The 27,415-nt window shown below is 41.0% G+C and overlaps 2 protein-coding genes across 2 annotated transcripts in view; both read right to left on the bottom strand.

The window, feature by feature from the left end:
- Positions 1–1,209, bottom strand: part of LOC102198644 (uncharacterized) — a 36,007-nt gene extending 34,798 nt beyond the window's left edge. The window contains exons 1-2 of the mRNA XM_013913699.1: positions 992–1,209; positions 119–388 (exon numbers count right to left, since the gene is read on the bottom strand). Of these exons, the coding sequence (XP_013769153.1) occupies positions 119–388; positions 992–1,064 (343 nt within the window). The 5' untranslated portion in view covers positions 1,065–1,209. The remainder of the gene's footprint in view (positions 1–118; positions 389–991) is intronic.
- Positions 1,210–3,845: 2,636 nt separating this feature from the next.
- gtf3c1 (general transcription factor IIIC subunit 1) lies at positions 3,846–26,928 on the bottom strand. Its single transcript, XM_005744555.2, has 39 exons — positions 26,515–26,928; positions 24,694–24,906; positions 23,856–24,032; positions 23,596–23,739; positions 23,232–23,331; positions 23,027–23,150; positions 22,416–22,595; positions 21,742–21,857; positions 20,493–20,545; positions 19,995–20,386; positions 19,800–19,868; positions 18,473–18,710; positions 18,240–18,393; positions 18,017–18,120; positions 16,965–17,056; positions 16,236–16,610; positions 15,946–16,091; positions 15,263–15,360; positions 15,075–15,171; positions 14,693–14,876; positions 14,507–14,603; positions 13,859–13,991; positions 13,681–13,768; positions 13,520–13,581; positions 12,854–12,962; positions 12,629–12,771; positions 12,393–12,535; positions 12,235–12,319; positions 12,029–12,141; positions 11,883–11,942; positions 11,707–11,800; positions 11,018–11,190; positions 9,584–10,192; positions 9,144–9,286; positions 7,949–8,053; positions 7,570–7,859; positions 6,127–6,680; positions 5,857–6,040; positions 3,846–4,229 (listed from the first exon to the last, which is right to left on the bottom strand). The coding sequence occupies exons 1-39, from the start codon at positions 26,733–26,735 to the stop codon at positions 4,032–4,034; spliced, it is 6,660 nt and encodes a 2,219-aa protein (XP_005744612.1). The 5' UTR covers positions 26,736–26,928; the 3' UTR covers positions 3,846–4,031.
- Positions 26,929–27,415: the final 487 nt, after the last annotated feature.

The following is a 27,415-nucleotide window of genomic DNA, read 5'->3' as shown; positions in this document are numbered from 1 at the left end:
GTAACCGCTGAGAGTATGAATCCATCTAACTGTGTATTTACACAAAGAGATTAAATTTAGATCACAGATGATGTAAAATCCACTAAAAAGTCTCATTTTCTAAAGTAAGCATACTTACGATAAAGAGTTGGATTCAGAATGCTTGCACACTGATCGCCAGCATCATTGGTATGATAGCACAGTAGAGATAATTCCCATTCAGTCAGTCTGTCAACTGTCCAGAACATCGTGGATCCATTTTGTGAAACATTTCCCACAGGGTGCTCCAAACCTGAAGCATCTCCACTGCAGTCCTTCTGACATACAACACATGTAACATTGGCTGGGTCACCGTACTTCACTACCAGTGCAGATGGAGTGAACACAGGATTCTCTGTGCAGCTAGAATCTGTAAGAAACACAGTACATGTTTAAGAAAATCAATAAAACAGTAGTTACAACAACACTTGATACTAAATCTTATGGTTATATAGTTTACATTTCCTTCTAGATAATTCTCACAGTATTTGGATACTGTCGGGTGATTTGGCAGTAAAAGTTTAAACAAATCCACAAATAAAATGAACATTTGTTTTTTATGGATGTCTGTCACATTTGGACTAGATCCCACAAAGTTTTATATTCTTTAAATACAAAATATCCACAAATAATAATCCTTCACCACACAACTGTACACGATGGTCTTGTTATATATGTGTGTTTGTTTTTCGCTTGAGTTATTAAAATTTTTAAGATTGACTGACTGATCAAATTCAATGATCACATTACAAACTGATCAAGCACTAATCTAAGAGCCACAGTTAGAGTAATTAATCTATCACTTTACAACATCTAAAATAAAAAGTGAGAACCATTATATTAATGGGGTATTACAGTATGCTTCCACCTGTAACGATGGCTCTAAGTTTCTAAGACATTCAGCAGCGTGAGCTGTAAATTAGTTGTACCATGCACATCGTGAACACAGCCTCTTGGAAAACCCTTCACTTACCTTGACTGGACACTTGGTGGGTGCACAGAAAAGTAACTGAGGAGGCGACCAGAAAAATAAAATAGGAAAACATTATTCCCAGATTTTTAGAAATCAAATGTTGTCGAGAAGATGATCAAACATTTAGTCCGAAGGTGTTCGCAGAGGGGAATGTGCTCTACGAGCTCCTCGTTTTGGTTTTCTATTGTAAGAGAACAATGTTGGCAGTGTAGCCTGTTTTCACAGCACACATCCGCTGGTTTTTTCCTTTCCTGTTTTACAGCCATCAAGTTATCAACGTTGGCAAATTGTGAAAACGAAAGTGTAGCATTGTCACCATTATACATACTGCAATCTTTTTATATACTGACTTTAAAGTAGTAATATTCTCATAATAATTAAAAAATATATATAAATCAATCAGTATGACTAAGGAGCTTGGAAAGAAAAGCGTCTGGACTTCTTTAAGTTGCTTGAAGACGTTTCACCTCTGATCTGAGAAGCTTCTTCAGGTCTAGGGTCAAATGTTGGAGAGACCCAGATTTAACCCCTGTGGGAGTGTCCCCCCGAGAGGGACAATGGACCCCCTAATGATCCTCTACCTAATCACATGAGCCAAGGTGTGAAAATGGGTGTGGGTCACAACCAGCCAGGGTTTCGGGTGAGCTCTTTGTGAAACCTGGCCCCACCCTATCATGTGATTTCCTGAGGTCAGATGGCCCAGGATGTGAGTGGGCGTTAAGGCGTCTGGGAAGGGATCTCAAAACTGGATTATAGATGGCAGACAGTGTCGTAAACCCCCGCCTCTGTTCAAAGATGGTCGCTCACAGTGGACATAAATGGCTTCTTTTACTCCTCTTTCAAACCATCTGTCCTCTCTGTCCAAAAGGTGAACATTGGCATCCTCGAAAGAGTGACCTTTGACCTTTAGATGCAGATGGACTGCCGAGTCTTGTCCCGTGGAGGTGGCTCTTCTATGTTAGTACATACTGATTCTATGTCAATCAGTATGACCTTAACACACCATGCACTGTTTTTTTTATCAGTCTTGAGGTTTAAACATTTAGTGGATGCTTCCAAACGTTTGCTTTATATCCAGTTTGTACTTATTGTGCAGTTACTGTTTTGTATTTTTTGCTTGTTGCTTTTAATGCCATTACAGTATACCATGCATTAGCTTATAGAGTACTCTGTATATGCATCGTAACTTTTCTAAACTGTAATATGGGAGAAACATCAGTTGTGCAATTGAGAGCTTTAGTCGTGAGCCAGCATTAGACAGTGGCTCTGATTAAAGTGAAGATTATCCATTTTAACATGTTCTGAGTGTCCCATTTCAGTCCTGTATTGTAGGCTATGGAGAACTCAAGGAATTCACACACACCTGCACAGTGCACTCAAACATATTTATCTGTACATAATATCTGTAGGCTGATCGGAGGTCCACACTTACAGTCAACAATGTTGAAGGTTTGGTACTTTGGCTGAAGGAAAAGAGGAAGTTTTGTGCTCATAAGTCACATTGAAATGAATGTGACTGTGGTACATTCCTTTCCTCTTTGTTTCCCCGGTGATCGTTATCACGGTTTCCTGAGACTCCTCCCATTCTGTATCAGTCTTGTATTTATTCACCCAATAACAACGGTATTATTCCTGCACTTTCTGTTGTAACCCCAGTTCTCTATATGACTGTACCTATCTCAAGTGTATCAACAGATGACGGCAGAACATCATAACTAGACTTAAACTGTGAGTCTTTAAAAAAACAAACAAAAACAGAGCAGTCCTGCCTAGTCCGACTTTCAGCACCTTTACAACCATCTAGGAAGTGAAAGCACAGCGTATGCCAGTAATTACAAAACCACCTGAACAAATACAATTATAGCACTGGTCACAGACAGGCTGGTCTGAGCATTTCACATTTTCTCACACTAGCATCTCTAGGGTTTACAAACAAGTCTCAAAAAGAGAAAATATAGAGCAAGTTCTGTGCAAAATGTCCTGTTGATGCCAAATGACAATAAATGTAATAAAGGTTAGGCGAGCTTCCACTGCCAATCAAAGATACAGATGCTTTTCATTAAGTACTTAGAGCTCTGGTTTTCATATTGCACTCTCACCTGGCTTTTATATATATTGTGATTGTCTTAAAATATCCTAATGACAGCTTATTGCTAAAACATCTCCACCTTCTTATCCTGTAATAAAACAGTTATTAAAGTGTTTTTCATTAGAGTGTGCTGGTGTTTTCGCCCTTTTCCAGATATCTGCCCGTTCTGTAAACACTACTCGCATTACTGGTCTTCTGCAGCTAGAAACAACCTCGCTCCACTACACCAATCTCTTGATACACTTTGAAGGTACCCAATCAGGCTATAGAGAGAACATGAGTGAACGAGTGGGTCCAACAACAGGAGCCATGAAAACCTGACAAAAAGATGACTCCTCAGCAAACAGATATCAGACATACCATTTTTTTGCATGAAAGACTTCCCCCAGAGTCATTCACGCAACACCAAAGAATCTAAGTAATTGATAAACAATTAAATGACAGAAAATCTCTTGTTTTCCATTGTACTATAAAAAATATGGGAAATATGGGACAGTGTGGGCAGTGAGCGCGAACATTTTCTATGATTTCACTCCTTTATCATGTAGAAAAAACTTGTAATGTAAAGAATCTAAATTTATTACTAAATAAAGTAAAAAATAGAGTACACCGAGTGCGTTTCTCTCATAAGACTTTACAAAGCTGATTTTAACCTTTAAGACCTGCATACTGTATACATAAGTGTAAACACAGCTTTTGCATGTTTCAGAGAAAATGACAAAAACGTGATTAACTAATAAATACAAGTTTTAAGAAGACTTATGGATTTTTATTAAGAATTATAAGTTAGAGTACAGAAAAGCTGAACACAAAAAAAAAAACTTTCCCAAAAGAAATACAAACAACCTGATCAAATTTTTTAAATATCCTCACTTAGCTCTCAAAGGCTTGATCATTGTGTCAATATTTTCTCAGTCCTTGGAGATCTAAAGGAAGTTTAGCAAACACTTTTCAGGGTATACAACAGTTCCAGGTTCGCTCGTTGGGCAACACTCGACAGAGTCGCAGGCAGCAGCTGATGGTGGGCTCATACATCACTATGTCTGGTTCTCTCTCGCTTTTTCTTTGCTGTGCAGGACGAGTGAACAGTGAGGGTTTAGGACTTTTAGCCAGAGTTTTCTTCGTCACACAGCCCAGTTCGATAAGTGCCTGTGGAAGAGACAAAAAGAGTAAAAACACAACCATAAAAAGGGTCAATTTTTGTCTTTGATGCATTTTGGCTCACGGGTATTCTTAACAAAGTTGCGGAACTTGTCATCTCAAACTTTGAACATGTTTAATATGGGCACATTATCTATAGGACAAAAAATAAGGAAAGACAGCTCTTTTATAGCAATGCTAAAACTGTGACAAGCTAAAGAGTGCTAATGTGTAAAAACTAGTTACCCTGGGATGTACCACGTTTTAAGAAGTTCTTCCTTTGCCCTCATCAAACTTGTCGTAACTTTTATATTTGTCATTTTTCATGTTGTGTATACTGTCCCCCAAAAGTTGGGATGCTGCAATTTACAAATCTCATAAACTACTTCCAGCTAATTAGGTTAATGGGCAACAAGTCAGTAACATGACTGGATAAAAGAAGAGTATCATAGAGACGCTCAGAGTTTCTCAGAAGTAAGGACAGGAAGAGGTTCACAATCTGCAAAAATAACGGTGTCTACAAATTGTGGAACAATTGAGAATGTTCCTTAATGCCAGATTGTGAAGACGTGCATAATGTCATCAATCTCTGCACAAAGGGTAAAGCTGAAAATCAGTACTGGTTTTCGTGTCATCCACAAATGCCTGTTAAAGCTGCATCACGCAAAGACGAAGTCACGTATGAATATGACCCACAAATCACAGCTTCACAACTAACTTAAAATGGGCTGAGAAAAAAAAACGTTCTGTGATCAGATGATCACAATTTGAAATTTCTTTTTGGGAAATATGGACGCCGCAAACTCTGGACCAAAGAGGTTAGTGACCACCTCAGCAGCTTGTGCATCTGAAAAGGCAACATGAATGCTGAAAGGTATAAACAGTTTTTAGAGCATATTTTGCATATTTCAGTAAGACACTACACTGCAGACCAGTATGGCTTCATAGCAGAAGAGTCCAAGTGCTGAACTGTCCTGCCTACAACCCAGCTTTCTCAACAACTGAAAACATTTAGAGCATGGAACCAAAAATGCAATAAAAAAAGCCAGGACTGCTGAGCGGCTACAATCCTCCATCGGACAAGAATGGGAAAAACATCCTCTCCCAAAAGTCCAGCAGTCGGTCTCCTCAGACGCTAAACGGCAGCAAACAACTTTTCTGAGACTTGATCTATTTCACAACTTTAAACATTTGATACCTTTTATTGTGTGAATAAAATCTGGGTTTATGAGATTTGCAAATCATTGCTTCCTATTTTTAAAATCACGTTTTACACAGCAATCGTGTTGTGTCTGCTATTCAAAGATACAGGCATATTTTTAACATTTAAGCATGGATTTAGTGCCGCTATAAGGCTGACTGGTTCATTTTCACTACTCTCATCAGTGCACTTGCTCAGCCCAGCAACAAACTGTTACTATAGAAAGCATTTACCTGCTAAAGGAGCTGATAGAGGTCAGAAGGGAGACTGAATATTGGACGTGTATGACCCAAGTGCTCAAATAATGGAAAGTCTATTTTATCTTTAGATCCTTTAGATTTAGATTTCTAGTGTTTGTGTGTATGAAATGTTGATACACTTAAACGAAAAAATAAAAAACTGATAGATGAAGTAACAACTACTAGACTGGAATACCTGCACAAGATCCTGAACTGCCACTGGCTGCAGCAAATCTTTGTAATGCTCTACCAGCGCCTGGTGTGTCAGGCCGGGCTGAGACATGATGTGGTAGAGAACAGCTTCCAGCATGCCCTTACACACCTGCCGGTTCACCTTACCATCAACCAAGCGCCAGGGCCGGCTGATGAAGCTGGTTTCACTGGATGCAAAAAGGAGAGAGATGAAACTTGGAATATTGATGAAGGGAAAAACGAAAACCTTGGTATGATTAAATTTGGTACTCACGCATCAGTATCGGGGCCTGTGGAGGAAGAGCACGCCTCATCGTTGTTCTCATCGTCTTTCCTTCCTCTTCTCAACCTCTGCTCTTTCCTGTTATCTTGTCTTCTCTCTGTGTCCGTCGTCTTCTTCCTTTCTGCAGCCTGTTTTTCCTCCTCCTGTATCTGCTTTCCTCCCTCCTCCTCCATTAACAACAACTGGTCTCCCCTCGATTCATCTGCCCTCTCCATCGGCCGTTCCAGTTGTTCCAGCTGTTTCTCCTCATTTGTTTCTTGGTTACTCGGCACTCCGTCCACATCCTCTTTGTCAGCGACGTCCTCTCTATCCACAGCCAATCTTTTCGCCGGTGGTTCTTCCTTCTCCACTTGGAATTCGCGGCTGCACCGCTTCCGTATAAAGGGGATGGTTTGCTTCTTCTCCAAAAACGGGTGTGACGCAGTGGATGACTGAGACCAGTGCTTGGAGCTGACAGTAAGAAGCCATGGTCCAGCGAGCTTCATGAGCACCCAGCGGACACTGAGACTCCCAACTTTTACCACCTGGCCTTCTTCTTCCAACTCCTAGAACACAAACATGTTGCTATGAGTCACTGCCATTTTTAATACTTTTTACAAGGTGATTCCTCTGTAATTATTGCAGCTTCAGTGTTGTGTAACATTTCAACTACATATCAAGAAAATTAGAACAGACTAAAGAAACTGAATGAGCTGCTGTGGCTTTCATCATTGGAAAGAGGTGCGTGATGTAAAGCCTGGCTTAGGCTCCTGTGGGGAATCCTAGTAGAGACATACAACATAACCTATTCCCTACCTACCTAGTGTCTGATGTTATTGCCCACAGTTATGCTGGTGCATTATGTGTAATAACCGTGTCCCGGTGCCAGTTTATAGAAGGGAAAAAAAAAAAACATTTTCCCCTCCTGGGTCTCCACTTTTTGTTCCGGTCATTTTTTTTTTTCAGGAAAAACATATTTGCTTCTATTCCGATAGTTTCAACTCGAGGAATTTGCTGGCGTTTGGGAATCTTTATATTATACTATGACTACTATTCCTTATACTGAGAGAATGATTGTTATTCTCTCACTAATAAATTCAAAAACTGGTGAAAAAGTAGTGCACAGAATGAACTGATGGTGCTGAACGACATGTAGTTCCATGGGGTTTGCATTTATGACATCGCTACAGTGTAGATTTCCCATTGAAGCACAATGAAAGCAGTAATGCCTAGAATTTTAAAACATCCTGAGGACTTGTCATTTTTCAGTTCCTGCAGTGCAGACACGCAAACAAAGGGAGAAATCCTTAAAGAGTCATAAGAACGATGACGAAGATCCTGTAGCAGGAAATAAATTAAAACGATGCAGAAAACACATCGTAACATAACTTAGACACCAAATCTGTTTTCTTCACCCTTCACATAAGGATGTTGCGTTTAGATTTTGATTTTTACCTGCATGTACTGCTGCAGCTTCCTGCTGCGTCCAGACTGCGGCTCCAGCAGGTTCGCGTGAGCCTCGAGAAAGTCATAAGCATCCCAACCTCTTTCACCAGCTTCATCTAAGCTCCTCATGATCTGAGTGCACGCTTCAATGTCCCGCGGGGTGTATCCCTTTTGATTTACAAAGCGCCTGTAACACTCCTCCACACTGGGTGGAGAAAAGGAGGCTGAACGGACGAAGGAGGTGAGGTTGGAGGGCAGGAGGGATGGACCACATTTTGTCAAGTCCAGAGGTGCAAAGTCTAAAAATGAAGGAAACAGAAAATAAAGGATTTTATACAAACGGAGTCTGGTGTTCAAAAATAAGAGTCTAAAATGCGGTGGCTCTTACTCTCTTCACTGAACAGGCTGTGAGCGGGCGTGTTGCGCAGCTGCAACCTCATAATACACGACTCCATCACAATGCTATCATTGGTGTTTAGGTTGCGCACTTTTACTAGAAAAAGAGAAGAACAAACATAAATAGAAATGCAACATCCTTTAATCTTCTTAACACAGAAAACACCTACAAATTATATTACTAGCAATCAACTGATGCTACTGCAGGACTGCTGCTAATAAACACAGCGACTGCTGTCCACGAGTGTGTGAAAGACAGACGGGACCAGCTTTGGCGTTGCGTTTGTCTTCCATGTTGTTAAACCCCTTATACACCAATCAGAGAGGGAGAGAAACTCAATTCCACCCCCGTGATCCATTTCGAAAATGAGCAACAAAATCAGAGACAAAAAGCGTATAAAACCCAAAATACAATATGACATCTTTGAATCTTAAGAAGTTGCTCTACTAATCTGGATTTTTTTGTGAAAAAAAGAGGTTGTTTCTCTGAAGATTTTCTAAGAAGATTCTTGATCGAGTTATATTTGTTTACAAAACAATGAAACGGCTCAACGATCACAAAACTTTTCCACCTTTGTGCATAAATTATAAGCCACCTACCTACCTCACCTCTCTTAAGACTTACAGTTAGGCATAGATCATGTGACCCTGAACCCTCCTTTAGTTATACTGTCTTCTTCACTCACTATGTGTTTAGACACCACTCTGTATTTAATCATTTGTTATTATTAATCTCTGGTGTGTGTCTTTTTGTCATGTCTTTGTTCCCTCATCCCCAACCAGTCACAGCAGACGGCTGTCCCTCCAGCAGACAGCTGTTGTGCTGGAGGCTTCTTCCTGTATAAGGAAGTTTTTCCCTCCCACTGTCGCTAAGTGCTTGCTCATAAATGGTCATTTGAATATTAAGCTTTTTATTTCTATTACTGTCGGGTCTTTACAATAAAGCACAGCGACTGTTGCTCTGATTTGGTGCTATTTAAATAAAACAGTTTCTCCAAATATGGCAGGAACTTCACTGAAGAGTGTGTAAACTGTTTTAGAACAAAATGCACTGACATAAACTGCTTGCCACTTGCTACAAAACTGTTTTGGAAGTTTGCTGACAAATTGTTCAATCAATCCAACAAACTTTCTGTTCAATCATCCACCAGGTATTATTACACAGTAAAAGGTTTCTAAAGCTTTACCGATGCCCGGGGTGCAATATCCTCGCATCATTAAGTACTTGGTGTGCGAAGCTTTTTGTGCCTTCACTTGTTGCCTTTTTTTCCCATCGTAATCGTCACCATCATCGTCATCCTCCTCTTCTTCTTCTACTAGTTCTGCCATACTGAAAAGAAAAGATTGTGACTTTTGTAAATCGGGCTACAAATAATTTTTTTATGTTTTCTGTTTGTAACAGTTCCTTCTAGCTAAAAACGGGATACATCTGTACAACTTAATAATAAAAACTACTTTCTGATTTTGCTTTTACTTCAATGTGTTGTCACTACTACACTTTCAACCTGCTGTTGTTTATTAACACTTCAAGCAACATTTCATGTGTGAAAGATGATGTACATATCTTTGCCTGAGATGCTTTGAAACTGTATAAAAGTCATTACGGTGCTGAATCCTTATGCCTCACCTCTTCACTACATCCTTGTCCACCAGGTTGCTGTCCACCACCACCATCTGTTTAGGTATGGAGGCGTACACATTCAGCAGTCCTAGAGACATCAGGCTGAGCGAGACTAGGCAGGCTCCACCCGGGGACTGGAGAGAGAACTTGAGCATGTCCGACACATCTGGAGGCTCGTCTGAAGCTGGAGGTACCGTGTTTGACGTGGCCGACACTCCTGGAGCCTCTTCACCAGATCCAGATGTGGAGCTGTCGTCAGGCTTTTTCTGCTCGTCCGGCTTGCTCGAAACATCAGTTTTCTCGTTGTTCGTGTCAGCGTCCTTTATACTCTCGTCTCCTTTAATTTCACCTTGGTTGTCATCTCCTTCCTTTGTGGTGACATCTTTTGCCCTTTCCGGCTCACTCGCTGGTCTGTCCGCTTCTTTTCCTCCATGTTCTTTACTTTTGGAGCCTGTTTTTGTCTCCAGCACTTCCTCTTCATTCTGTGACCTGTACTCAGTTTCGTTGTAGAGTGTGATGATGGGCCTGTCATCATGCGTGCCATTGTCAATTAGACTCCTTAAGAAGCGGAAGGAATCGGTGCACAGGGAATGAGGAAAACGCCATGAAAAACACCTATAAGGAAGGAGAGGGAGGGGTGGTGAAATACTTCAGGGGGCAGTAAGTAGTGCAGGAAGAATTCACATACTGGACTACTGGATTTTTATTTTATTTTTATTATTCTGTATCCACCTGTACAGTTTATGGATGCAGCTTATCAACCACGCTTGCTAGCTTTAGGTGAATATCTTGAAGCTTTACCATCTTCACTTGTTTCTAGGAATCCACCATATAATAAAAAGGGCCTGACACCGGACACAACTGGGTAATGAATCACTCTGGATTTCCTGTAAGCAGTCAAATGCAAACAGAAACAAAGGGCTGGAAGCTACGCTGATCCCAGGGGCACCCCTTCCTAAAGGGTACTTACCATAACATAGTGCACATAACTATTTGTCATGAAAGCAGCTTTTGTGTGAGAAATTTTAAAAAACCAAAGACGTCCAGGTTTCTAGACGAGTTCTAGCAGTTACAAAAATCACCTATAAGTCCTACTTATGAGTGCTACTTAGGTGAAAGTGGCTACAGCTCTATTCCAGCTAATTAATCAACTCATTCATTCAGACATACAGTACATTTGGAAAGTGTCCATTAGTTATAATGTAGGTTTTTTTTCTTCTTTGTTTTGAATACCTCGGCACTTTTGATGAGCAAACAGTGGAGCAAATAACATGTGGAAGACAGAGGAGGAGCCGTGGGTTACCATGGTAATGAAACAGTTAGTAAAACATTCCCACTCCGTTCTCTGTAGTGCAGGACGTTCACTCCCGACCAGCTACCAGGATCAAGTGTTGTTTCAGTGATGCGTGCGAGCGTATCATTTCTCAATTGGTCGCGTACCTGAAGTAGGACTGGGACAGCTGGTAGGACATGGGCAGGATGGGCAGCGCTCGGTTCTTCTTCGGCCCAAACTGCTGGCTGATACGCCGGCGGTTGACCAGACCCCTCTTCCTGCACTGTATGAAGACTTTGCACAGAAGCTCCTGGTCATACTGACTGTACAAGTGGAAGATCTACGACAGAAGTGAGACAAATAATCAAAGGTCTGAGCCTTAAAACATGACACAGATCTACTTATTAAGGGAATTTAATCCTATATAAAGCTTGATTACACTTTTTAATGATTTTTTGTTTGAAGACATGAATAAAAAAAACATTCTTTACAGACAAACTTAGTTAACCTCCTAAGACCCGAACTCTTCCAAAGTATGCATTTTTAATTTCTCTTTGATATTTGGGCTGATTGGCACTTGATGAATGTAAAAAACAAAGAATTACCAGATTTTTTTAACCTTTTTTTTGTTTCTAAGAAAAATGAGAGCCACATATGAGGATTTTCGTTTAAAATTTCGATAGAACAGTGGCAGTATAATGTCCTCCTAAGTGGATATCAGGCCCTTGTAGAGTAAAATTCAGTATTTTGGTCTAAATAACCCAAAATGTGATGTCCACATATGTGGACGCCAGGTCCTAGGAGGTTAAAGGGAGATTTTATGGAAAAAAGGACTAAAACTGAAGGTTGGCTGTACCTGAAAGGATCTGGAGGTTTTCATTTGATTGTTGGTCATGGCCAGAGTGCTCTGGATCAAGTTATGTAACACTACAGAATGAATGTCATCTGTGCTGCAGTGGAGACACACAAACAAACAATCACTTACTGCCATAAACATTCATATTCTAATGTAAAAATCTTAGATAACCTTACCTGTTCAGAGTGTCTTTGTATGGGAGCTTTTTCCCGCTGTCTATTGCAGAAACCTTAAACCTGTTTAAAAAAACCAAACAAACACTTGTTAGCTTTACACTTAGCTACATATTGTATGTCAGCACATCAATCTTCCAGCTTTTTACCTCGAGAAGAGCTGCTGTTTGGTGTCAGGGATGATCAAATCATGAGCATTGACAATTGTGCTGAACTTCTGTCTGAGCAGCCGGATATACTCTGAGAACACTTTGGCACAATCCTACAAAAGCACAGACAGAAATATTACACTTTCAATTCACTTAAATAAATAAAAATAAAGAAAATGGAAATAAAAAGAACGGCAAACACATACCTCTGGTTTTTCGGGATCAGCAGGTTTCTCCTTCTCCAAAAGACTCATCAGCGACTTGTCCTGGTACACTTCAGCCAGGCAGATCCTGCAGCAAAATTCCACGAGTTTCACGAATGACTGGATTTAAAAGTATGTGTTTCTTTGCTATCTGCACTCACCTGTAGTTCAGAAGTGTCTGAGGATTTTTCAGGATGTATCTTGAGCGACGTCCAACGGCAACTGACGTTTTATCCGATGATATCTCAAACTCTGCGTGGAGCAGGTCTCTCACCACGCAGTGAGGTACAAACTGCCTTTTTAACTGCAACACATGACGTAACGTGCAGCACGTTTTGGAGGAAGTATGTGCGAGAAGCTGTAAAATTTAAAAAGGTGATTGAATTTCTGTGCGTACCTTGCTGTTGAGCAGGTCTGCAGCCACACAGCAGAGCATCACCAGTGAGTCTTCCTGTACAGTCCAGTTGACTCTTTGTCTGGTCATCCGTTTCAAAGCCTGGTGGTCCGTCTCATCGTGTGCAGGAGTGCGTTTCTTGGGCTCTTTGATTATGAAAACACGTGTTTTTCCTCACATCCAGCAGACACATGCATTCATTTTTAGGTTAAGATGGACACTTTGTACCTTTTTTCTTCTTGCGTGGAACTTTAACAACATCTTTCTTGGTTCTCTTCCTCTTCTGCCCCTTTCCTCCAACCACCCGCTGGTTTCTGGATGCTGGTTCTATTCCCACCTGGTTATCAGTGAATAAGAATACAAACAATAACCTCTAGACAGTCTAAATAGATGTCTTTGAGCACTGACCAGTAATTAAATAAAAAGAAACAACACCATTACTGCCTTTGGATAGTTACAATACTGGACATAAAAAGAATGAGCAGGTAAATAATTATGTTGTTTATTATATAATAAAGGCCCAGATTATGATTGTACTCTCAATTTGAGCTTAATTAAACATACCTGCTTAAAAGCTTCTTCCACAAAGTTAGAATTATTCGTTTGTTAGCGTTGTGACGTACTAGATTATTAGACCAAATGTTGCACTGCTGCAACAGCGTTTCTATTCTTCTGCACATCCCATTACTATTAAGACGTGGCTGAAGACCAGAAACACCCCCACTGTTCAACAGCTTCCTCAAATTGTATGTCGGAAAAAGAAAACCTGTGAACATTGTTCATTTTCTGCAGGCAGGATTTAATGCAGGGCTGTTGAGTAGCTTTGAACTTATTTAATAGACATAAAAAACTGGAAGATGAGCATATGTTAGAGTTAGATAGAAAATCCCATACCTGAACTTTTTCTGCCCTCGCTGGCCGCTTGGATGTGACATAACGCGGTGTCGCTGTACCTCCTGTTGTAGAGATTTGTGGTTAATATAAATGTTAAAAGCTCCAGGAGCAGACGTGACATAGCTGATCACATGAAGTGGACAAAAGAAAAAAAAACTCACCAGCTTTAAGCGCAAATCTGAGAGCATCTTTACTCAGGAGGCTCTTTAGTCTGGTTTTGTTGTCCTGTGCCTCTAAACCAGATTGCCTCTTAAAAACAAAAAAACCCCCAATATGTCAAAAATGCCAGCATGCATTCAACATGCACATGACTGTCTGTATTGCATACTGTGTTTGTACCATGTTAACAGAAAGCAGCTGATTGGTCCAAAACCAGTTGCGTTTAAGATGACCAAAAAATTCAGAGTCCAGTCCTCCTGCTCCTTTACCGTCTCCTGGTATCAATCCGTCATCACACACTTCAGTACTGCCCCTGTGTGTGTTTGACAGATGCACATTCATCAGCGTGACTTTAAAACACTGTGTATGAAAGGTTTCTGTGCTACTGTAGTACTGTAACTGCTCGAGTTAGTCAGCTTTAATTGAAAATGAGAAATGGAAGAAAAGAAGCACAGTGAATAAGAACCCAGCCACACAGAAAAATGGGTGCTCTCTGACTGGCTGACAAGTGGCTGCCGGGAGTCGCTAGTGTGAAGCTGGTTGTAAAGTGGTATACGGTTGTTAGCAGCTCAATAGTTTGCATGGAAGTTGCCAACTTGTCTGCAAACACTCGCAAACTACTCACCAAGTAGTGAAGTAAAACTACATTTCTTTTGCCTTCAAAGTTGGCTGCTGTGGTAAGGCACAGCTTTTACTTTAATAAGTCACAATGCGATTTATGATGCAGCACCCTCTTTAAAACCGATTTCACTCGGCGACAGCCAGGAACCTTCATATCGTTTTTTTCCTCCCTTGCAGCCAGAGGGAGAGAAATCATTACACACGTACTTTAGCAGGTACGCCATTCCTGCGAAAACGTGGCGTTCTTGCACAAAAGAAGGAGTCGTTTCCTCATCAGTGGTGTTCCTCTTACAACGAACTACCCCTAAAAAGAACATTTTCAAACAGGGACATATTATTATTTGAATAATTGCCAGAGCAGTGCGTGCGTTTTATGGTCATGTATGTACGTACCCAGTGGTGTGTTGAGGCAGACGCACATCAGGTCAAACCAGTACTTTTCCAGGTCATCAGCAGTGTTGAAGACGTAAGGGCGCCTTTCAAACGGTTTTTCAAGGCACTCTGTGACCAGCCAGTAGTGAGGCTCGGTGTTGGTGGTGTCAACAATAGTAGCATTACGTTTAAGATACACAAACACCTGGATGATTGAATGGATAAAGACATATTAATGCATAAAAATGCTCCTGAGCAGCTACATTTACAGTCATTGATAAGTAAGATTTTTGTGAAGATCAAGCAATTTTTACAACCTTAGAAAAAACCTTAAAAATCATGTATTCCTTTTAATAGTCCTCGTACGCTTACACGTACTTTACTGTTTTAAGGTTTTGTGTACCTGGTCCTTCTCCATGAACTTCTCAATTGGACCAAACTGCAGAAGACCCATGTAGACCAACTTTAGCAGGTTTTCATGAAATACAAAGATGTACTTCCTAAAATAAAAAAAATAAAAAAATAGTCCATAAATGCTCACTTTCAGGTCCCAGATGTGGCGTGTTACCGAGAGGACAGAATGAAAATCACCGTTTATAAAGCAGCCGTCTTCTCATTCGTGCAGGCAGCGCTCTCACCAGATGATGTTGCTTTACAGGATCATTGAGATATTCCTCCAGTCCTTCCACCTGCGGGCACAAGTTAGCAGTGTTAACTCAAAAGAATGGGTCCTTCTAAAGAGCTCACTGAATTTATACATGGCACTGTAGTGGTACAAGTGTGTTTAGGAGCACAGCATCTCAGCCATGAAGCAGCAGACCACATAAAGTCCCAAACTGGAGTTTAGCCAAGTGCTGAGATGCACAGTGTGTAAACATCACCAGCACTCTGCAGTCTCAGTAAGCGCAGAGCTCCAACCCTCCTCTGGCATTAACATCAGCACAAGAACTATACTACCGTCCATATAGTGCATCTCAAAGAACAATAACAGGGCTGATGTTTGCCACTTGAAACTCAGAGAAAACTGAAAGACGGATGCTTTTAAAATATGTGAGCACATTTTTTAGTATTTACACAGTATTAAGGTAACTGATCCACAAATACCTAAACATTGCACTACATCTGCTACAAAATGAGTTCAAACTGAGAAAATCTGCACATATCTGCCACAAAGTTGACCCGTTCATCTTTTCAGAGAAAACATATTTTCCACTCCACACTAGCCAATGAACTGCATGGCCTGTTTTTCCCCAAAAACAAAGCTTCACACTCACCTTATAAGTAACTTGAATAATTTGCACAAAAACAGAAAGAGGCAAACAGAGGAGCAGGTCGCCCACCATCGCCCAGCCGCTGCTGTACTCCTCGTGAACACGGACAGGAGGGATGAATCTCTTCCAGGAGTCTTCATCGAGATAGACTATCAGTGTCACACAGGAAATAAAAAAGGGGAACCAAGGACATTAGCTGGGAAAATGCAAAACTTCCACACCCCTGTAGACAGAAACAAGCAATCCAAATTACATTTTCATTAGAAATGCAAGTATACATGAGGCTGTCTCACCTTTCATGTCAGACTGAGAGTAACTATCTTTTTGCTCCTCTCCTTCATCACCAGATGCCACTTCCATGTTAGATAAGCTGGAGTCTGCACTTTTCCGGCCGTCACATCCGGTGCCAACACTGTCAGACAACGGTGTTGGTCTGTCTGCAGGTGTAGAGCTTTCTGCTTCTTTCAGATCCTGTTGTGCTTTGCTGTCTGCGGGTTTGGCAGCAGGATCGGAGCCGTCTGCGCCGCTTGATGATTGACTGGTTGAATCAGAGCTGCTGCAGTTGTGTCGGAGCGGATGCCCATAGATCAGGTACCAGAGGAAGGTATGCATCATGCGTAGACGATGCATTTTAGGCTGGAAGCCATAAGTCTTACTCAACCCTGGAACTATTTAAAAATAATAATAATAATAAAAAAGTGAGTCAAACATTTACTGGAGACAGATCTGATTTAGTATACACAACAGCATGATCTTAGCACGCCTGCTCAATTTACTGAATTTAAAAATGTTTTTAGTCTCCTCTTATTTTTGACCATCTGATGACCATCATTCACTTGTTAGAAGAGTATTAAGGAAATCATGAAAATAATGTTTATTCTGCCAGTTTGATATAGAGCTTGAATCACATGATTGACCCACTGGGAGAAACTATTCGTTTTTGCTCATTTCTGTTCTTGGGAATAGAAATCTGTGGGAAATTAAAGTTGTCTTTTTGTTGTGGTATAAAATCAAAAAACAACCTCTTGTGGGCTTGAAGTCCGGGTCATCATCGATAATTGCTTTCTTTTTGTCAGCCTCCTTCTCTTGTTCTCTGGCTCTGTCTTCAGCATGGCTGAGGGACAGAAGAAGAATACCGGGGGCACAACAGGCATAAGCCAGTGAAACACAGAAGACAACACAGAAGTTCACATTCTGGTATAGAAAGATCTGAATACATAAACACAGCAATCAGGCAGGCCGAGTGATCATTACCAAGATCAGAAGTCCATTTAAATCTCTTCACATGTCAACAAACACCAGGTAACAGTAAAGGCACTGAGTACTGTGCAAAAGTCTTAAGTGAGCCGATATTTCTTTGCATTTTGCTTCCATTGTTCTCCAGACTTTCTGAATATGGTAAAATGGATCTTTCAAAGTTTTCCTTTAGACATTGGCTGCCTTTTTGCTCATTTACTCTTAACACTCAAGGATAAACAAGGCATCAAACTCAAGGGATGAACCTGTGTTGTGTCTACACATAACAGATAAATTAGCAAAGAACCAATTTTAAGTTATATTTAGACAAAAAACACAATTTCTTTTTTAGTTGTATCTATGGGAAACACCACTTTCCTCAGTTTCACAGCCATTAAATGGTGTTTTTGAGAGTCACCTTGTAGAGTGTTAGCTGAAAATACCTCGGCTTGGTGTGCAGCATGTCCTAAAATAATTTTTTAAAAATGGACAAGTGGAGGACAAAAGAAAAATGAGGGTTACCCCAAGTAGACGTTCAAGGGGGAAAAGGTCAAAGGGAAAAGGCGGATCTAAATTTAACATTTTTTGAGGCAGCATTTCAGCCTGTGGTGATGGGGATCTCTTCAAAATTGCTGGACTAATGATCAGTGATCATCCAATCTCATCATTGTTCAGAAACACACTGACACCTGTTTTAATAAAGCACTGCCACTACTTTCCATTTTCCTAGTAAAATATTTTTTTAAATGGAGGGGTCACGTAAGACATTAGGACAGCTCAAACATCCTGTTGTTTTTGTTTTTTTAAAAATGTGACTTATCTTTGATTATGTGCTCACCGTAACACTGCTGAAGAGCTGGAAATTCTGAATCGGACCTGCTCAATAACCTGTTTGACTCGGTCATCGTTGGGCTGAATGGACGGATGAACAATCATTTCAACCTACAGGTGCAACAACAGACACACACATCAGGCAGACAGAGGAGACTTTATATATGACTCCATAAAACTCCCATCTTGCCTGTATAGAAAGGCAGAGCAGATGTGATGTGTTCACGTACCTTCCTTGTCATCCCATCCTGTACAACAGTGGTCGTGTATATTTTAAGCAAGCCTTCTCTAGCGAGACAGTGGACGAGACGTACGATAGTCTTCTTGCAGCACTTTGAACTGACACCGTCCTGTTTCTCATCATCATTGATCATCTTCTGCAGCCTGTGGAAAGCACAGCACGCTCTTACCGTGCATCAAAAACACTTTGAACTTGAACTATTGCCATTTCAGACAAACTTACTGGAAAAGACCTTCTATGATTCTTAAGTTGCAGACAGCCTCAACTATCAAGTTCTTCCTCCTTAGCAGGCGGTACGTCTCGTGAGACCTCTCCCGAGTTACGCTGGCTTTTTTTGGAGAGGGAATACTTTTAACGACCACTGTGATGGGTGCCGCATTATCAGCTGCATTTGGTGTCTCACTTTGATGCAAAGAGCTGGCATCAGTTGAACTGGTTTCTTCCTTTTCCTCAACCGGAGCTTTGTAGGAGAGAAAGGAAATTTCTCTCATCATCCCAAAGAAAACTATCAAAGTTATTTCAGTAACAAACAAAGAAAAGCCATAAAAGGAGAAGTTACAATTTGGCAGATGTTTGGTTTTTTTAGGGCTATAAATAAACTGGTGGCACTTTTCTTTGTTAGCTAGGTTTCTGCACCAATTGTCCAAAGCGCACCTGAGCAGGACTTTCTAAATCACCCAACAAAAAAATTCCTTAGGCTGGTTTTAAAGCCCAACCTCACATGTAAATAGAAAATACTTGAAAAATGTCCTGAACTAACAGTTGGTGACCCCAGCTGTCTCCATGTGTGTTGAACATTAATCCACGTCTGCACTCAGAGAATGCGTTTCTCCTGCTTTTGACACTACGCCATCAGATGCATATTTTTACACTTTCATAACTGTGACTACATTTCTCTATAAGGAATGTTGTAATTATGCATACATAAGCACATTGAAAATAAATGCATTACAATAGCAGGAGCACAGAAGAGCCCAAACAATTTCTTAAAACTGGATCACCTGACTGCACCTTCTGTCACCTTCTTTCAGCTTTATAGTGAAATTCTGCTTCTGCTTTAACGTCTACAAACTTTTTTCATCGATACTGTTATTCTTTATTGATTTCATCGCCACCCTGTGGCTCATTCGGAACAATCTCAGACCGCTTTACCTGGATTTGGGGAACAAAAACAATCAAACAAAAAACCCTGGTAAAATCCACTTTAGGCTTCAGTCTTCAGTCTGCTTGTTAGCAGATCACCATGTTTGCTATAATTTCCAATTACAGATGCTACAGACGCTTCCACGGAAACTAGTGGAGAAACCTGCTAACAATCAAAGTGATCGCAAGGAAGTGTGACCAGTGGTTGCCAGTAACTATACGCAGACAGCAAAGCAAATCTAAATCGAAATGAATATTTACTCGATGTTTTAAGTTTTAATTCAAATGCATGCGTTTGTAAATAAGTATTAGTTTGATCTTTCTCCAACTAGAAAATATACAAAAACATTTTTTACTTTATTTTAATCTACAGCCAGAGCTCTTCAGGTTAAAATGTGGGAATTACCTGTCACAGCACCAGACACCGAGTCGGGTGTCCCGTGAGTCGCAGGTTTGCTGCACACTGAAGTTTCACCTGAGAGGTTCCAAAAAAAAAAAAAAAAAAAACAACTCATCAACATTAAGAGGTTATGATGTGGATTTTACCTTATAGAGATTTAGTATCTATTCTGAAATCAGCAAAGGTGTAATGACTGCTCACACTCAGCTGGTGCACTCTGCATGACAGGAACGTCAGGCTGAGTGTGCTCTGCTGTCATGCTGCCATTTTCCCCTGTTGTCTTTCTCCTGGCTCCTGAGTTTTCCCTCACTTTACTTTCATTTCCATCCAGCCCTTCCTCTCTTGAATTTCCTTTCCCGTCTTCAGATGTCTGCCCCCCTTCCTCTGCCTCTTTGCTTCTTCCCTTGACTTCTTTTTTATTCTTCTTGGCTTCAGGAGTTCTGGAGCTTCCTTTCACTGGCGCCTTTGACGATGACGGCGTTTTAGGGGAGGTCGGTTCTGCACTTGACGTTTGAGGTGCGGAAGAAAAGAGCAGCATCTGCCGCTCCTGCTCTTTAGCGAACAGCTGGAGTTGATTGCTACTGCCGACACACCTGCCAAAAGATGTGAGCAAAAGATATTTTTAACGGCAGGATTTAGTGCAAAGTGGCGCGAAAATAAGAATTTAAAGGTATAATTTATGCATTTAGGGTTACAAACTTATGGCTGATGAATTTTGTAGTCCTCTGCCGACCCTCATCTTCCATGAATCCCTACAGAGCGAGGCACACACACACACACAAGTGAAAAACAGAAATTTACAATGTAAAACAAAACTAAGCAACACTAAACGACCCACTGCTTTGGTAGATTGCTGCGGCATATCATTTCCTGGTATGAAAAGTCAAGACAATGCTGAAGTGCCGGCTTATAGATCTATGACCTCATTAAACAATTTCCTGATGAGTTTATGATCGCAGTCAGTACTTGCAAGTTTTATTGAAAACAACGCGATATTCAGTTTGTAATTTTTGTTCCTCGTTTGAATCAAGAATGAGATCATGGATACCAGTGGCAGAAAAGAGTTTTCTCCAGTGGGTGGCTGTCCTCTGACTCAGAGACAGGGTGGGGCATCATTCGAAAAGGGCTCAGAGCAGCTGCTACTCTTTGGATGACAAGCAGAAATGATCCTGGGCTGGCAGTTGTGATGTCAGGTTTGGCATTTGCCGTTCATGAGGGCGAGAAGAGCTGATATAAAAAGGTTGTAACCGATCATTTCGGCTGCTCCCAAGGAGTTGCTTCAGAACATGGACCTGCATATTTAATTTGGCACAGATTTCACAGCCCAGGGTGGTTCCTAATGCCTGTGCTTCCTCTCACTTGTGAACCGACGACCTTTCGCGTGTCAGAGAAACAACGGCAGAAGAATTAGAGGTTAAGCAGGGACATTTCTAGCACCATAAATATATACATTTTTAAAAATAAATAAAAACTGTATCAATCTATCAAGCAGATAATAATAAGGGCAATTAGAAACTGCTGATGGCACTAAAGGCCAAACCAGAGAGCACCAGAGGCAAGATTAGGTGCAGAATTTTGGGAAAACTTGGGGATTTACAGTTTGTAGCTCACCACAAATAAAAAAATAATACCAATAAAAAGGAAAAAAAAATTCCATTTAAATAAATATGCAATCCTCCAATTTGACACCAAATAAACTTTCAAGTGGGTATCTGATCGTCAGCACATGTGCCATTAATATTAGCGTTAGGAAGGACGTTGTTTGTGGCGGCTGACCTCTGGTCGTGTGGGTGGGAAGCCGAAACACATCTGACAATTGAGTATACCTCCAAATAAGCTATCCTGGTCATCAGTACTGCTTTTTCTATTTTTAGCCTACGCACATCGATCTTTTTTTAAGAGAAGGGCAAAAAGAAAGAAAGAATAAAAGCATGTGCCCAGACGTCACCTTGATCAACCCATCTTTCTCTAGCCTTCGCCAGAGCATGCGAGCTTCCAATTTGCTGACGTTGAGTCTGAATGCAATATCACGCTGGGGGATGCCCTTAGTGCCAGAGGATAGTACTGCATTACAAGAGAAAAAGACAAAAGGCTACAGTTAACACAACACTCGAGTGTTCAGCTGATTACGAGCAAGACAAACAACTTCCTGTGAGACTGAACAGAAACAAAGTGATATGAAGGTAAAATGCAGCCTTCATTAGAGAGTGCAGAGAACTGCAGTCTGTTATTAACTGTCCTGCTGCACTTTCTTGAGTTATGAGGACTAGTGATGAACTTCAGAAACAACAATATTTGTTGCCTTATTTACACCTCACTGTCTTCATGGAAAGAGACGACATAAGAATGATATTGTACATTTCACGAGAAGATTACGCTTTAGCACAAAATCAAACTATTAATAACAAATTAAGTAGTAACTATTTATAATGTAAGGAAAAAGGCCTGAAGGAGAATTAGTCCTCTGCACCTTTGGACACTGAAAGCATGGTTCAATGTGGTGAATGTCACCATGGAAACTGAGGTTTCAATCCCCCGTAAAAATTAAATCTTATTGATCTTAAAAGCATCAAGACTTCATTTTTCTTTTGTTTCTTAACTTAAGGAAAAGATCAAACATACTGATGTGATAGGCCTGTGTTAACAGGTCCTTCTCCATGATCCGGCCCTCTGTAAGCAAACCCCCTCTTCCTGCTCCACCATCATCATCCTCGTCTTCATCGTCATCGTCATCTTCCTCAGCCACACCCTTCTTTATGTATGGCTTTAACAGCCTCACACAGCGAACAGTCACTTTGGAGCCTGAGAAATAAGTAAAGCAGTGTACTCTTTTATGTTTAAATTTTAGTAACGCACCAACAAAAAAGTAATTTCGAATACTCCAAAATCACTTCTTCATGGCTCTTTACTTTAGAAAGTCAAGCAGTGACAGAGTTGTTTTTTACCTCACCACTAAACATGGAATGACGACTTTTGCCAGGCACTGAAGGCCAGGCAAAAACGTGTGCATATACATCAAAATATTTGAGAAACTAAACACACAGAAGCAGCAACTCTGTAAACTGCACATGAAGGACAAATAAGATGTTGATTATATCAAGAAGCAGTTGAGTCATAAGCAATTTGTGTCTGATTTCTTGTCTTTCTGATAGGTCATTAATATCCAAATCAAGCATATGTTGTGGTGCACTCATGCACTGTGAGGCTTATGTGGTTTTTCAGTGTTGCATTACCATTTTTGTTGGTGCGGGGTCCAGCGCTGGGGTCCAACTCCTCCAAAGGGAATCGGCAAAACTCGATCAACTTGGACGCTCGCATGTACTTGAATAGACGCAAGTAAGTCCTGTCGTCCACGTTCTACGAGAAAAACAGACAACTTTCTACCACAAGCAGAAGGCTAGACAGACAGGGGCGACAGAAACTTAGAGGGACACTCACAACAAGCTGTTCTCTGAGCATGATAACTGTGGAAAACTGATTCGGACACTGCTGGAGAAAGTTGGACGTGACTTCCATCAGTATATCATACTTGGTCCTCCTGAAAGACAAAAACAGGAAGCAGATGTGATAAAGCCAACACACAGATGGATGCACCTAAATTTTAAAGCTGCAAAAACCGTGCACAGATTTAGGTGGTATCTTTATTGCAGAGGTGACGTGCATAAGACAGACTCTCAACTGAGGGTCCAAGGACAGACCATGTTTTATTTCATGCTTTTCTTTTTCACTGATGATGCTAAACCAACCATTCCTGTTTCTGCTTTTGATGAGATAAAATGTGAAACACAGAGCACAAACATACCTGTTTACATGGAAGCGTTTGAGCAGCAGAAGGATGGAGTGCTGCTGCTGTCCGGTCTTCATTCGCCTGACGTAGGACTGCATGGTGACCAACTGGTATCGGACAAGAGACTTTCTGAAGTAGTGAAACTTTCGGGCATCCACCCTGCTCAAACACAACACTGACTGTTAGAAGGAAGACACCTGAGTGCAAGCCGGTCTGTAAAGGAAACACAGAACAGTGATGGAACCGTGCGAAAGGTGGGTTTAAGTGTCTCCTACTTGAAAGAGCCTCCATGTAGATCCCTCTGCAGCTCCCCTTGCCATCGTGCTCGGCCCACTCTCTCCAGCACGCAGTAAGAGTCGCTGCCGAGTTTTACATCAGGATCGCTCTCGCTGCCAATCAGGGCACGATATCGCAGACACTGTGATGCCACGACAACCAGCTTTCTCCCGTATCTTAGAAGGAAGAGAGAGAGAAGAGGAGAATATGTTACTGAAAGACTTTGAAAGCACAATAAAGGACAAATACATCTGCTAATTCCACAGAGCATGTTAATCATCACGGGGGGGGGGGGTATGAAACATCCAACATCCCTCACTAAAAATCTCACCATCCTGCATAGATAGTTTCATGGTTAACACGAGCAGCTTTCATAAACACTATTTTAAAAATTGCATTTTATTGATGTTTTGTAGGCATAACCATGTGTTGCTAACTTTTCTGCCACTTAGGTCCTGTCTGCAACCATCTAGCAACCACCAGTCATCTGGAAAAATTTGTATTCTCCAACAGGTTGGGAGTGGTTGCTGCAGGAAAATCATTGCCAATGTCCCAGTCATGCAGGCCTGCAGACCAGTTGTTGCCCCTATGGCAACCACTTGTCACTAGGAAATCTAATAGCAACCAAAACAATCAATAGGAGGTTTTTGAAACAGCACCTCTGATTTCACACAACGCCAACCACTAGCAACCGGTATTATTAATCACATCCAATATAGCAGGCAACTCTGAAGCACTGTGCATGTGACATTGTATGAGAAATCTTCAATAAGCAGCATATTTAACCAGATTTAATTCCAGGTAGGGTTTTGTCAGTATCAGCGCATCTCTACAAACCTTTCCAAAGCCTCGCTCAAGCTGACCAATGGGGTCAGCGGGGACTTGGAGCGGACTTGCTTTGTGACGTCTTTCCTCGTTTTGAAGAAGGCACACGAGCCCTGAATCCCATCCTTGTTTTCTGGGACAACGTCGATGGGGTAGATGTCTTTGGGAGTGTCCGTAAAGCTGTCAGTCACTTCGATGCCTGTCTCTGCATCAATGTCCTTAAACCTGAAAGAAACAAGAGCAACTCCAAACATAAGGAGATGGCAAAATAACACATTTATTGCATTAAATTTCAATGGTAAACTTGACCCTGAAAGAAAAATGCTCTTAGAACTACTACTACCTCTACAAACTAGGGTGTAATATTAATAACTATCAATATTTACACTAATAAAAACAAAAGAATTCACTTCCGTTCAACCAGAAGAGCATTAGGAAAGTCCAAAACTTTTGTTAGGATGTCCACAAAAAGAGTTTACATCACAGTTGTCAAACAAAAGGCTCGGGGACCAGAATAGGCCCACAAAAGATTCAAATTTGGCCCACTGGACATCTTCAAAGAAGGGAAGGCATAAACCTTGGATGTTTTGAGTTTTACAGGTTTTCCTACTGATAATCACCTTCACCATGGAAATTCATACAGCACCGAGGTAAATAAGAAACAGATGAATGAAGAACAGAAAGTTCTTGTTTTAAAACTAATGCAGAAATTTATTATTTCTACAGTAGGTTCACAGTTCAAGAAAGAAAGAAAGAAAGAAAGAAAAGACATTCTGTCAATTAACAACAATTTTCCATGTTATACATCTTTCGCCATCTTACAATGCTGTGATTGCAGCCATTCCCCAACTCTCTGTGAATGGTACTCATGGCCATTGATCAGTGGTCTTTGGTCAGTGGTTGTTGATCAATGGTCATGAGAATTTGCATAATTGTGATTAAGGAACTGACCTCCCAGCCCATTGTTCCTTCAGTGGGCTGGTTTCAGTCATTATGCAAATGTACTGTTTATAAGATTTGGGGAAACCTGCAGTCAGCTGAGACTGAAGAAGTCACTGGATGAGTGACGAAACGTTTCTCCCAGAAAACGCTACGTCCAGATGAACAGAATCAACTTTTGGAGAGTTTCCATGTTATAATTACAGGACAGCCTGTGCAATTAATTTCTTACAATGAAGGAAAACTGAGTTATACTGTTCAAATTGCACTTTTGTTCTTATATTAAGATATCTCAGGGATTAAATGTGTAATTACACTTCTTTACAACAACAGAAAAAAGAATTTCACTGCTTCGGCTCACTTAAGATCAGCATGGATTGGATGCGATCAATGGTGCAAAATGACTTTGACATTCCTGGTCTACTTGCTTTTAGGTAAAGGGCGCACAGCTAAATGTTGTTTTTAAAGGATCAGTCCATTACCACCAGTGCTATCCAGCTGATGTTTCAGGTCACTAAAATCTCAGGAGTCACTGATGAGGTTAAGATGACTAATCTTTTTCTTTTGGTCGAACAAAAGAAATCAATGGAGGATGACAACAAAGGCTTGAGAAATTTACAGTGGGAGATTTTCTAACACAGATGCACACAGAGGATTATTAAGTGCATCACAATCTGGTTTACTGCAGGGTTTAAGATGGAGTACATAAAGTGCAAGAGTGTTAAAGTGTAGGAAAACAACAGCCCCACTCAGAAAATAATTGTTCCGCCTGTCTGTGAACCATCGTGACAAATCTGAGGATTGATTTACTTGTTGTGTGGAAGCCTGCCGTTTGTTTTAACTGTGTTAAAACTGTGAGATTCCTTATGATATCTGTGAGGATGAGAACGTCACCTGTCGGTCAGCACGACATCGTCTCTCTCCTCCGGGAGCTCGTAAAACAACAGGTCGCTGTTGATGACCAGTGACTTCCAGATGAGCTCCTTGGTGCAGTCGTCGAGCTTGAGGGGAAACCCGGGCTGCCTGTCTTCCAGTCGTATCCACAAAGTCGGAATGGTTATCCCGTCCAGCCCTTCCAGAGCCACTTCATCCACAACTATACTCAGCAGATCCATTCCGTGCTATTGGCTAGCTAACATGCTAGCTCACCGGCAACTATCCTGCAGTCTGTGCGCGCGCTATAGACTCGTAAAGTCACGGGATGTGACCGGAGAGCTCGCGGGCTCAGATATCTGTGTTAGTGGCAGAATAAATAAAAAGATTGATTTAGAAAGCATTACTTCTTACTTCTACTACGTCTTCCAGCTACTTTGTGTCCGTGTACGTTCCTGCGTCATATTTAAACTTTGACCTCACGTTGCATGATTAGTTGGGGGAAAATGAAATCCACCAGGGGGCGTACAGGTACACTTTCTGAATGAGCCTCATCGACGCACTGGCATATTTTGAAAAAAAAATATTAAAATAGAATAACTCGAAAACATATTTGCTTTACAGGAAAGTGAAAATTTTACAATTATGTTCCCATTTAAAAATTATTCTGGTTTTATGTTGAGCCCTGGCATTTTTTATATATTCCCCCCGCCGCCTTTTTAAGTACTGGTGCTAGTACATTTTGAGGTATATTGTATATTAGCCATAATTGAACCTATATTGTCCTCTCACCCAGTTGGACAGTTTCCAGATTTGAACGCCTTGAAACACATTTCTGCCTGCTTCACAACCCTTCCCAGCGGATGTCTGCATATTAATCAGCATATTAATCATGCTTTTCTTTGAATATACACTCTTTCAG

Source organism: Pundamilia nyererei, unplaced genomic scaffold (assembly GCF_000239375.1).
Source record: "Pundamilia nyererei isolate P.nyererei 1_Seehausen unplaced genomic scaffold, PunNye1.0 scaffold00145, whole genome shotgun sequence".
Taxonomy (NCBI): Eukaryota; Metazoa; Chordata; class Actinopteri; order Cichliformes; family Cichlidae; genus Pundamilia; species Pundamilia nyererei.
Note: the sequence above shows the minus strand (reverse complement) of the source record. Positions and strands in the feature narration are given on the sequence as shown.